General features: G+C 36.9%; 1 protein-coding gene across 14 annotated transcripts in view; it reads left to right on the forward strand.

Annotated features, from left to right (window-relative positions):
- The window catches only part of MEF2C (myocyte enhancer factor 2C), a 135,871-nt gene that overhangs the window by 96,151 nt on the left and 27,240 nt on the right, over positions 1–12,480 (forward strand). For 8 of the 14 annotated variants that reach the window (XM_051782637.1, XM_051782636.1, XM_051782640.1 and 5 more), the window contains 3 exons: positions 2,540–2,683; positions 9,299–9,485; positions 10,660–10,707. In XM_051782637.1, coding sequence (XP_051638597.1) covers positions 2,540–2,683; positions 9,299–9,485; positions 10,660–10,707 — 379 coding nt within the window. Of the gene's footprint in view, positions 1–2,539; positions 2,684–2,744; positions 2,883–9,298; positions 9,486–10,659; positions 10,708–12,480 lie in introns of all 14 variants that reach the window. The other 6 variants (XM_051782643.1, XM_051782648.1, XM_051782642.1 and 3 more) reach the window with 4 other exon arrangements.

A 12,480-nucleotide genomic window follows, 5' to 3' on the forward strand; every position in this document is an offset into this window, starting at 1 on the left:
TTATGAAAATAATATAAAAATAAATATGTATGAAAATAAAACATTTCTATGCTGGGAGGGAATCTGGTCTCTTTGGAGATTGTTACAAGAGTTATGTTGGCTTACATTACATTTCCTCTTCTGTACATCTGAAATATGCAATAAATCCCTGAACCTCTACAAACCACTGTTTCACATGACTGCTAAGTAGACATTTGAGAGCTTTAGGCCATTGTGAGTATGCTGAGGACAAGATGCATCTGCTTTCACCCAAATTGCAGCAAACAAGGAGTTGGGAATGATGGGAGGGGAAAAGATTCAAAGAGGCTGTGAAACATTCACCATCTTGTCTTTTCGTACTGCTTTTTATCTGGGTTGTCTAGTAGGATGATGATTGTGCAGCCTCCTTCCCTCACATATGCCCATTCATTTGCAGCTTTGTTGACCTCTGGGAAAAAAAGAGAAAGGGGTCATTGCCATTGTAAATAGAGGAGCTGAACTGTCATCTCAAAGCCTCAAAAGGAGGCTCAAAGGAGTTGAGGATGCCATCCAGTCCAGCTCACATCCACATCAGTCCTCAGAGACTCCATGGGAATCAGCAGGACTCCATCAGTGAATCAGATATGCTCAGGGAAAGAGTGCTGATCTTGGTTTCATGTCCGGACAGCTTGATCTAATCTTGAAACAGAATATTTTATGTATTCAGAGGACAACTGTTTTGTACTTCTATGAGGAGAAGAATGTTAGTTGACATTAGTTATTCAGATGTAAAGGAGACATTTTACTTTTAATATATCACATTGTGTCTGTTAAATCTATCAAACAGCTGATTGCAAAACCCTCTTTCTAATTGGCTTGTTTCAAGCTAGCAGCAGTAGAAATTTTACATGATTATGTCTGTTCTGCTAACAGAGCATTTAAAAGACAAAAGAGACAGAGAGCAGAAAAGAGATGTAGAGAATCATTCAGGTTGTGTTAGCATCTTAAGGTTTTATTCCAATGGATTTATAATTTTGTTGGTGTGGCAAAAGTAGCTCATGGGATTAAACTTCAAGTCTCTATAGATATGAAGTTTGAAAAGAAAGTTCTACATTGAACCAGCCTTGCACAAATAACTAACTCTGTTTCGGAGTTCTACAATATGGTATTGGAAGGCTTAGATCTCTAAGTGATCACCGTCACTTTGCCTGGTTGATGAAAATGTGAGATTCAGGGGGTTTTAGTACATAACTATTAAATTAAATATATAGTATGGAAACAAGGTATGACGTTATAATAATTGAGGACATTAACAGTGTAAACTGGACATTGCCATAAAGAAAATATTTAAGAAATGTACAATTCCCAAAGAACAAAAAGCTCAGATGAGAAGCAATGTTTCTGAGAAAGCAAAAAGAAACCAGAGTATCCCACACTAATAGACAGCACAAACATAGCCACTTATGTGACCTTTTTGTGGAAACTGAGCTTGCTTAGCCAGGTTTCAACTCAGAATGGACTGCAAGCTGACTAATAAAGTTTGTAGACAGCCAAATGGACTTGGAAAAGTTTTTGAGTAAGACATTCTTGAAGCTAAAGTTGAGAAATCTTGAGAATACTGGCTTTATGTACTACTGCTTGTATATAGGAAGTCCACACTTTCTTCTCATATTCTTTTACCTTAATATAGGCTGTGACTGTTCATCGGTGATCTGTCAAGGTAGATCAGTTAAAACCTATTTGAAGCCAGGCAACCATTCCGAACTCTAAACTACTGATTTAATTCTGGGTTTAAGCTTTTTCATCTCTGTTATTTGTCTTGGTGGTGATAATCATGGTTGTGAGGGTTGATTTGAGCTGCTAAACATGAAATTCTTCTGGTTTGACTTTTCACTGAACATCTGTTTTAGCAGTACTTTTTCCTGTACATTAAGCTTCAGCTCTGTGCATTTGTACCACTGTAAATTAGTCAATGAAAAGTAAATACTGTGTCTAGATGCTCTTAATTGGTATTTCACAGCCATATTATCAACTCCATTCTCCCTCTTGTTCTGTCAAAAGTGTACACTGAGGAATGGCATTGCTAATGTCATCTCTTGAATTCAATTTAGGTAATCCTTCTTCTTCTGTGATGAAATTCCTAAATTTATTTCCTGTTGTTTTTTTGTTGTTTCTTTTTCCATTTCTTCCTCCTGTATCTTTCTTTTTCCATTTCTTCCTCCTGTATCTTTCTTTAAAGACACCAGTGTATTCCACTGTAAGCAGTATGCATCCTTTGCTTTTAATGTTCATTGACTTCAAATTAATAAATATGTTAAGTTTGTTTCCTCTTAAAATAAATTGCATTCTGGGTGTGTAACTTAATCCTTTCCAGCTTCAGAAGAAAGATGTCTGCATGATCCTCACTTGCCACTCATAATTGGAGACCTACAGCACCAGTGTGGTGGATTACTGGTCACTTTCTTTCCTTAAAGCATAATCTAAAACCTTCCTCTGATGAGCAGTTTGGGTTTTTTTAACGCTGCTGACTTTTTCTTGCAGCCTGTGTCAAGAATTGAACTTTCCAAATTATGTATTTCAGACATTGAGAAAGAAAGGACTTAATGGCTGTGACAGTCCAGACCCCGATGCAGACGATTCAGTAGGTCACAGTCCTGAGTCTGAGGACAAGTACAGAAAAATTAATGAAGATATTGATCTAATGATCAGCAGGCAAAGATTATGTGTAAGTACTCTGAGCTTCCTTTCATTTTTTTTACTTTCTGATATTTCTCTGAACCTGGCAGGCATTGAACAAGAAAGAAAACAAAGGTTGTGAAAGCCCTGATCCTGACTCCTCTTACGCTCTCACCCCACGCACTGAAGAAAAATACAAAAAAATTAATGAAGAATTTGATAATATGATCAAGAGCCATAAAATACCTGTAAGTACCAAAGGTTAGATGGCTGTCTGCTGATAACTGCTGCAGTAACAAACCATAACCCTTTCAGTTCTGGCTTAAGGAAAACATTTGGCTTTAACAGCCAAATATATAACTAAACACTGTGGTCAGAAAATTTCACACAATATATTTTTCTTCCAAGTCTCTACCTCTGACACACAGACAAAGCCTACTATGGATGAAACCTACAGAAGGAAGTGAAATATACATATATACATTATACTCACTTGATTTACAGAACCGTTTTACCACACCACTTGCCCAAATTATACCTAAAAAATAACAATGGAAATCTTTCTTTGTGCACAGGCTAACAAACCCACAGAACACTTTCTGAGGTGATATACAAAAAGTTATGTAGAACTGAAATTCCTTTATATATAGTAATGAGTGTGTTTTGTGCATGTCACTTCAGTTCTCAAGTGTCTCTGCTAAACTCAGTTGCAGCACTGAAGGGTTACAGCTACTTGCTCGCTGCAGAGAAACAGACTGCATGAGAGCCTAATGGCAGGATTCAGACATGTTTGTGTGTTGGGGTGATTTTACAGCTTTATCAGAGAATTTGCTTTGACCTCATCAGCATTTCTTTAATGCTTTAACATGAGCTAAATTTTGTTTTAACCAAGTCAAAATTTCTAACAATATGCCTTTCCAGATATCTAAGAGAAATAACTCTGCATGTGCTATTTCGTTTGCACAAGGTATACAAAGGATGAATACTTTGTGATAATGTTTGATACTACATTTATAAAGTCAAGAAAAAAAAATATGGATGTTTGGAGGTTATATTTGGTCTATTTTCCAAATGTGTGTGGAAGACAAAGTCAAAAACCAAAGATTTGCTCGGGTCCAAAAAATCATTTGAATTTGCATAGGTAACTGCTTGTTTCTGAAAGAGAAGAGATGATTTGTATGTGTTCATTCATTGTTCCCACATAAAGGCTGCATGGTTTGCTACCAAAAAGGTTATCTGTATATCAGAATGAGCAAAATGTCTTCTGTAGTGCTAGTCAATTGCACACACAAAATCTGACACCTAAGATGAGGATACCTCTTAAGGATGCTCAGATTCTATCTCATGCAGTATACGTGTTCTTTCCATTAATTCTCACCAGATAGGTTTTCACTCAAGGTAATTAAAATTTGAAGTTCTCACATCATGCCCAGTATATTTTGGAAAAAAAAGTAAAAATATAAAGTAATACTTTTCCAGAGACTAGAATGGCACCAAATGAATATTTAGAATGGCTAGTTAAGGATGTCCAATGTGTATATAAAATATCAGGGAGAAAGACATATATATTCCATCTTTTTTTACCTCTATTTTTATTTGCTTCTTTTGCAAAGCTGGTTTTCTCAGAATAAAAAGCTCTAAAGCTGTCGCCGTGAATTTGGTTTCTCAGGATGGAACTCAGTTTGACAAACAATGACTGCAGCATTTAGGAAGACTGTTATAAGCTGGAATGCTTAACCCTTTTTCGCATCAAAATCTCACCAATTGCCATTCTTCCATTCCTTTCCTCTTTCAAGGATGACTTTTGCCTTTTTCAAATCAAACTGACAGAATGTTCACCAAACTACTTTTCTGCCTTAAAAAAGTGTTTGAGATGATCCTTCAGAACCTCTGTTTATCTCATGCTACCCCTGTTTTTGTTCCAGAAAAGCAGCACGTGTTATAATTATCTGAAATCTTAAGACATGAAAAAGAACCAAAACTTGGAAAAGACCCTCATTCCTGTGGTAGTGAGATCTATCACTTTCTTTACCTCCATAAGCATTTGGGAAAATTGTCTTTTCTATAAAACCAGAAAACTTATAGGAATTAGGAACAACACGTTAATCTGAATGGAGTACATCAGTTTTGTCCTCCCAAAATTAATGGAATTTCCCTATGGTTGCTTTAATTAAATTAAACCTTTTGATGTCAAATATAGTCCTTCTTCAGCAATTACCATGGTGATTTAGGGGATAATGTAACTTCCTACTTTCAGGGATGTTACGAGGTATGGTGTATTAATTGTTTTGTGAAATTACTTCAGAGATGTTTCAGAGATACAGAACTGCACAGTTAGCATTTTTTTTCATGTAAGACAGAATATCCCTCCTCTGAATACTTCCCATGCAGAAATCAAGGTCTGTGTCCTCCATCAATCTGCTTACCTCAAAAGGAAGAATCAGTAGATACTCTCCCCTAATGCAATAGGGACACCTTCTTGTGGCAAAAGCCAAGATGTAATGGGCAAGATGGTGCTCACAACTAGTACGTAATAGAAACTTGTAAGTCTCTGGTTTTATATATGAATATCATATATTACATGGTATGCAATAATGCTCTTAACTGTACAGATCAGTATAACCTAGTCAGGGAAGTTATATTCATTCACTTTTGATCCTCAAAGGTAGCCAAGAAAGTTGAGGGGAAAAAAGCAAAATTAAACAAAAAGTCGGCAAGTCAAGTCTCTAAATCACTACTTACAAAATATATAAAACAATGCATTGCCTGTGCCTGGTCTTGTAACATAGTAAAGCTGCTGCCAAATGAAAATAACATTGGCTTTTGCTCCTAAGAGCTAAGGCCAATAATGTTTCCTCAGATAATTTTCCGGGGATAAGTATTTGTATTGTTCTAAACCATCTGATAATAATTAGACATTTATTTGTAGTTTTCATAAGAGTGATGAAAGCAGAGGAGACAGAAATAATCCACTAGAAGGGAGCTATAAGTATCTCTGTCTCTAAGTAAATGAAGGCCTGGTTGAGCATGGGAGGGATAAAACTAATATTTAACACAGTTTAGTCCATTAATTTCCAAGGGGTTTGAGTGTCCAACATTTTCCTTTGCACCACAGATTTGGAATGCACGTCTTAACACAATGTGGTGTCATCTCCAGTGAGCCATCTGCCCTCTTTGGCAGTTGTGTCCCAGGGAGAAAAGACAGAGGGAGGGAAAAAAAAAAAAAAAGACAAAATGTGGCAAACTGCACACACGTTACAGTAAGACTTTGTCTATGTTAGAAAATTAGCAAATGGCAAAGAACATAGTGAGGCAATGGGAGGTACTTATCTCTATGCTGAATGCTTTAGAATCAGCCAAATAACATTCTCTCAGGCAATTTCTTAGCTCTGTTTGGTTGTTGGCCCAGGCCAGGAACAATTCCCAATTGTCAGTTTATATGTAGTCATGACTTTTCTGAGGTTGAGAAAGCATAATGGTATGGACACGGAGTGCTCTGTGACCTCAGATGGCCTCAGTTCCTCTCTAGTTCCTACTAATATAGATATTACGCAAGTGCATCAGAAGCTTTAATGTCTATCAGGTCCAGTTGGAATCGATATGCCTCGTGACTTACTACCAGGAATGACTAGGGAATCTGCAGGAGGTTGCAGTTCTTGGTGAAGGATTTATAAAACTGTAATAAATTTGGACAAACAGAGCAAACTGTAGCTAGAGACTTGCTGCTTTGTACTAGTGTTTATCCAGTCAAACTTCTCTCTCTAACTTTTGACAATGGAGGAGAAGAAATAAAAACTACTATATTCCAGATATAGTGTGTATTGTGCTGCAAATCAACAAGCAAAATTACTTTTCCCTGATAAAATTGCCTATGAAGTGCTCTGTAAATAGATGTAAGTTGACCCAGACAGTAGGTAAAAATGAAATCATTACTACAGAAATTAAGAAACTAATTCAACTTGTTTAAAAAGATATTTTTTAAATGACAAAATAAAAGCTAAGCAACCGTTCACATAACTAGAGAGATTGGCAGCCCCAAGAGCACCCAAGGCTGGAGCTCTTTTGTCCTGCACCGATGTAGAAAAAGAAGAATCTAGCTCTTCATGGGTTTGGGCTGTACATGGAAGGAAGAGCAAAATGGTGAAAGCAGATAAGCTTGTTGAGGTCTAGCAAGACCTTCAGTTTTGCATTTGTACCAGTGTTTTAGCTTAGGTAACTCAACAGAAGTTTGGATAAGGAAAAGATATTAGAGACAATAATAGTCTCTACCCAGGCTCAGAGGACAGATTTCACAGATCTTGTATCATAGGTGAAGAAGATGTTCTGCAAAGTGCTCTCCAGTGGGTGACGATCTGACGTAGACTGACACTCAGGCAGGCGGGATCATGGGCTCAAAGCCACCAGGCAGAGAGAACTCCATCACAACCCTGAATGTTGCAAGAATCAGAAATTCCATGTTGGCTTATTTATGTCTCACATCAGGCTGGAGGGGGAGCTAAGACTTGAGGAGCTATTCACATCCTCGTGTGAATTCGCTGGCTAAAACCTTTTGAAAAGGCGGTAACCAGTAGCAGCAGCTAACTTTGAACACCAGGAGCAGTCTCATGCTTCTGATTTACATAGGATTTAGGAGCCTTTTGTGTCCTTCTGTGGCCAGTGAAAAGAATGTCTTGCTTCAAAACATACCTTCATCTGATAAAGTGCTTCAGATTATGCTATATGAACCTGTTTCCAAGGAGTCTTGACCTCAGTCATGAGGATGTAAATTACGTGTAGGTTCTTACATCTGTAGATTAGATGTAGAACATGGGGATTCCCAAAACACCTTACCTTCCTGTCCCATCTCTAGTTCAACCAATCAGGTCTGTGGAAAATACAGCCCTTGGAGTGCATTTCAGCTTCTCAGCAGAGGGAATCAAGTTCCTACATGAAGCCCCCAGGGGGCTGGGGAACAGCAGATCCATCTACTCAACCACTGTTGCTATGGCCAGCTCTCACAAAAACCAGGCCATAGGCTACACAGAGGGTATCAGAGCTAAATTAACACCTTTAAATAATTCCCAAGGCATTTGTGTAATGTATCCTTCACATCATACCCTGAACTAAAATCTTGCTCTGTGTTTCAGTGGTTAAGCCAAATGATTCCTCTATATTTAGAGCAAAATTTTTTCTGCTTCTAGAAATGGGAGAGGTTAAAAAAAAAAACAAACCACCGCCAACCTTAATAGATAACTGTAATTTGATGGCTAGTGCTGTAGTACACAGGGCACAGCCAATAGTTCCAGCCAGAGAAGAGACATGTGGCTGGTACAAGGTCAGGGTGCCTCTGTTGCCTGGTAAGCAAATGATGTGCCCAGCTCTCCACATACTCCCTCTAGGTCCTTGAAGACTTACAAGTCCTATCAGCTACCAATAACAAAATTAAAACCTCTGATTTTCTCCCTCAGAATATGTTACAAGCCTCCTTCAAAGAATTTTTGGATGTGTTTAAGCTCTTCAAGCTTATAAGATTTATAAATGGCAAATTGAGGGGTACTTAGTTTGCATTCAGGTATTGAATATTTAAAATGCTGTCAGGTAATTCTGAAAAAGATTTTCTGATCGAAAAGACAAGAAATTAATTATTTTTAAAAACAAGTAAATTAAATACAGATTTCTAATATGGTTATAATTTTTATAGAAATTCAAGCAAGCACTACCTGAGAAAACTCCAGCCAACAAACTGACAACCAACCAAGGAAACTTGAACTGGGCTTTCTCAGAGCCTAATGAGAATTAGATTCTGCATCTCCTCACACCCTCTGTCAGAGTGGTACATTATTTGGTTCATTTTTGAAAGGGATTCTTTCAAAGGGAAGTGCATAAGGAGACACTCTTGCCTTTAAGTATGAAAACAGTGTATTGAAAAGTTGTCACTAAACACTACCACCCCACCCAAAAAAAAGCCAAAAAAAACCCCAAAAATAAAATAAAATAATAATAATTAAAAAAAAAGAACACAAACATTGGTGTGTATCTAAGGTTCTTGTATTTGTTGGCTGTCCCTGAGTAGAACTTTGTTTCTTTTAAGCCCTTCCAAGATAAGATAGAAACTTTAAAAAATGTAATTTGCTGTGTTGGTGTATTTAACATGATTCAGGATCATTCTGGTTGCTAAAGCAACATAAGCTGAAATTAAAGCCTTCCCTTTTGGATTCCACCCCTTCTAATTTTTCTCCATGCTATGAAGTCATCATAATCATGTACCTTTGATCTTGCAGTCATCTATGACACTAGATTAAGGTATCATAAGTGAACAATTATGATGTCACAGAATGAAAGAAAAAGAAAATTAAACTGCATAAAGTAGAGGGTTGTTTTAAACAAGAAAAAGATAAAAAACTAAAAAAAAAAAGTATCTTTCCAGTTCTTACAAAGTAAATGCGCAAGCTGCGTTAAAGGAAGATGGAATCATGATTCAAAAAATCATATTTAAAAGCTCTTTTGAAACTCTTCTCTTGAGTCTTGTGGAAGGAGGCAAGCATAAATATTTTAACCACCATCTACAGAATATTTTAACCACCAACTACAGAATACTTGAACTAAATATAGAGTAACTGTACTTGAAGGCTGTTGTGCTTCTGTACTATTCTCGTCTCTGTTTTCCTTTTTTTTGCTGGTACAGGCTGTTCCACCACCAAACTTTGAGATGCCAGTTTCTATCCCAGTGTCCAACCACAACAGTTTGGTGTACAGTAACCCAGTCAGCTCACTGGGAAACCCCAACCTTTTGCCGCTGGCTCATCCTTCTTTGCAAAGAAATAGCATGTCTCCTGGTGTGACACATCGGCCTCCAAGTGCAGGTAACACAGGTAGGATCTGTTCCATCCCATCCCTTCAAGTGCTCTATTATCACCTCCTTGCATGCCTTCGATCACTTTAAACTGTACTCTGAGAAACAAGAAACTCTGCTTTTACCAGTCATAACCGTTTGTCCAAAATTACTGTGTTGAAAAAAAATCAAAAGAAGAGCCAAAGGGGTTTCTATTCTCAATTTAGAAAATTTAAAATAAATTAAAAAAATTTAAAAAAAATTAAAAAAGGTTCTAGAAAAAGCTGAATATTTACTGAAATTAAAGAAAGTCAATAAAGGATAAGAGGGCAGACAACTTGCTGTTTCATAAAAAGGCAGCTTATCTACTTTATTTGTACAAGAACTCACTATACCATAAAGCTTAAGAGGGCAGGGAAGAAAATGTAGCCAATGCAAACAAGTTGAAGCAAGTAAATTAGGACATTCTTTATTTAAATAATCAGTCTCCAGGCTAAAAGCAGAATTTATTTTTATTTATTCATTCACAAGTTACTTGATGGGTTAATGTTAGTTGAGGTCTGTGCTTAAGTGCCTTGTGTAGCAAGGGATTATGCTTTCTTCTGGTGATGATGAGGGCTCACCTCTGAATAGGATAAATGGGGATTAGGTTGTTTCAATCTGTCTGGCTGCAGCAATATCAAGATCCTTAAGAATACCACATTCAAAGAACTGTTTGAGGTCTCCAAGTGCAAAGAGAACTTTTAAAAATACTTGGTGTGAATGTCTGTAAAAGGCCAAGGAAATTAAAAACTATGTAAATATATATATCTTCTGAGTTACATTCTTGTCTAGCAACCTTCAGCCTCTTCCTCCTAATCCTATGTGAAAGCCTTTACTTTCCTGACTAACATTCAACTAAAGATAGTGAAGGACTACTATACATAACTTTCACACATAATTTTTCATATACTGTGGAAGTATGAAAATTAAAAAAAAATAAAGAATGAAATGTTATGTACTACATATTTTTGTTTATCCTTGAAAGGCAAGTGTCTCAGACAGGTAACATTAAACATTATGATTTTATGACTACGGGTCTGATTCAATGCCAGTTGAAGTCAGAGGAAAGAAGTGGTGGATACTGGAGCAGCTGAAGGTAGAGAAAATGTTTTGAATGTTTGTGTGTTATAATTTATTGTGCTCATTTATTGTATTTCATTTCAACCCCCTAGGTAGCCTGATGGGTGGGGACCTCACAACCGGTGCAGGCACCAGTGCAGGTAAAGAGAAAAGAATGTATTTCTTTAAGTGAATAAAGGACTTACTTCAAAGACTGAGTCCTAAAATAGCTCCGTATTGGAGTTGGTGTATTAGAAATTGATTGGCATCAATTTAATTCTCCCAACTGGGGGTGGGGGGAGTTGATACTTGTGGTTCTCTTACTAGTAGAAAGAGGCTTGTTTTCCAGCAGTGTCAAATATCTTGCACCTCAACAAATTCCACAGACACAAATGTCTGGTTTCCTTCACATCAGCCTTTGCATACAAACTTTTGGGTACATTGCATACCCCTGTTCAAGCAAAACTCCCAGTGGAGTCAGTGTCAGAAACCATGATCCTTTTTGAGTCACAGGGAGTTTTTCCTTTGACTTTAGTGGAATTGGGGTTTCAATTTATGAATTTAAGCTTGAGTAAAGAGTTCAATATTGAGTCTCTCATTAGACTTTAATGTACTGAGTGCAGATGTGATTTCAAGCCCCTGCTCTAAGACCATTGCTAGTCAGCAAAATCTGTTAACATTTACTTAAATAATCAGTAATTAACTTAAGTTTAGTTTTATGTATTTGCTTAAGTGCTTTGATACACAACAGGGAAAGGATTTTCAAAATACCCAGGCAGAGAAAAAGATTAGCCCATTTAGTTCTGCTCCCATAGAACTAATGAGAACTGTACTTGCTAAGTTCTGTGTTATCAAATCGATGTTGTCAGAGTAGTCCTCTTTGCTCAGCAAACTCAGTGGTTTGTTAGCAACGTCAGAAATGTTGCATTATGACAAATACGGATTACAAAAGACAATGGCAAGATTACTTTTGCAGTTTTAGGAGTAGACACATATGTTCAAAGAAAACAACCTGAGTGGTAAAACATTCAATTTTACTGCATTAACTGCTCTCAAAGAGAACTGTATGGAAAAACAGTTGGAAGATTCATTTTGTGCACTATAAACCAAGGCTGATATATGTGGCAATTTCAACATTGTCTCTTAAAATTATTTATAAAGAAATTTTGGATCTAGTGATTTTTTTTCTCTCTTCTTTGGCTCTCGTCAAGCCCCACCCCCCCTTTTATCTTCACACATGGATGAATCACAGATGTTTGTATGATGCATCCATAGTAAAATTGTAACTGCACAAAACTGTATCAGAAAGGCACTTTAAACACATACTAAAGCTTTGAGGGGTCATTTTGTATTAACTTTGGAGTAGGGAAGGCAGACCACAGGAACTTTGCTATTAGTCTCCTTTGTTTTCTAAAAAGAGAAAGCATGATAGAAAATTATATATTTGTTCATTATCTCCTGTTAGCCTGCGAAACACAGCCAAAGGCAGATTCAATCTGGCTGTGGTCGCATTTCATCTTCCTTTTTAAGCTCGAGTAGAAACTTAGGAACAGCGGCAGACGGATAGCAATTGATCGCCCTATTAAGGAGCTCCCTCTTCTGGCTCATTTAGAAATATCATTGCCTGGTTACTGGTCTCCCGTTCCTTTAAATAGACGCTGGAAAGCAGTAAAGAAGGCAACGTTTTCTTTTAAAAGAGGAGCATACAAAAATTAAGTGTCACCTACATGTGCATTTGTCTTAATAATCCTTGTGCTTAATAAAATCTGTACATCAGTATACCGGTTTAAAATTTATTTTCTTTCTAAATATATTTTTTTTTCCTTGGAAATATATTAAAAACATATATAAGCATAGGGAGCCAGATAGCTTGATTATTTACTCACAAATTAAAAAATTGCAGTTCTGGCACACTGTGTTATGCATTAAGCTCT

This window comes from Manacus candei, unplaced genomic scaffold (genome assembly GCF_025592945.1).
Source record: "Manacus candei isolate 608988 ecotype Guabito, Panama unplaced genomic scaffold, ASM2559294v1 h1tg000016l, whole genome shotgun sequence".
Classification (NCBI taxonomy): Eukaryota; Metazoa; Chordata; class Aves; order Passeriformes; family Pipridae; genus Manacus; species Manacus candei.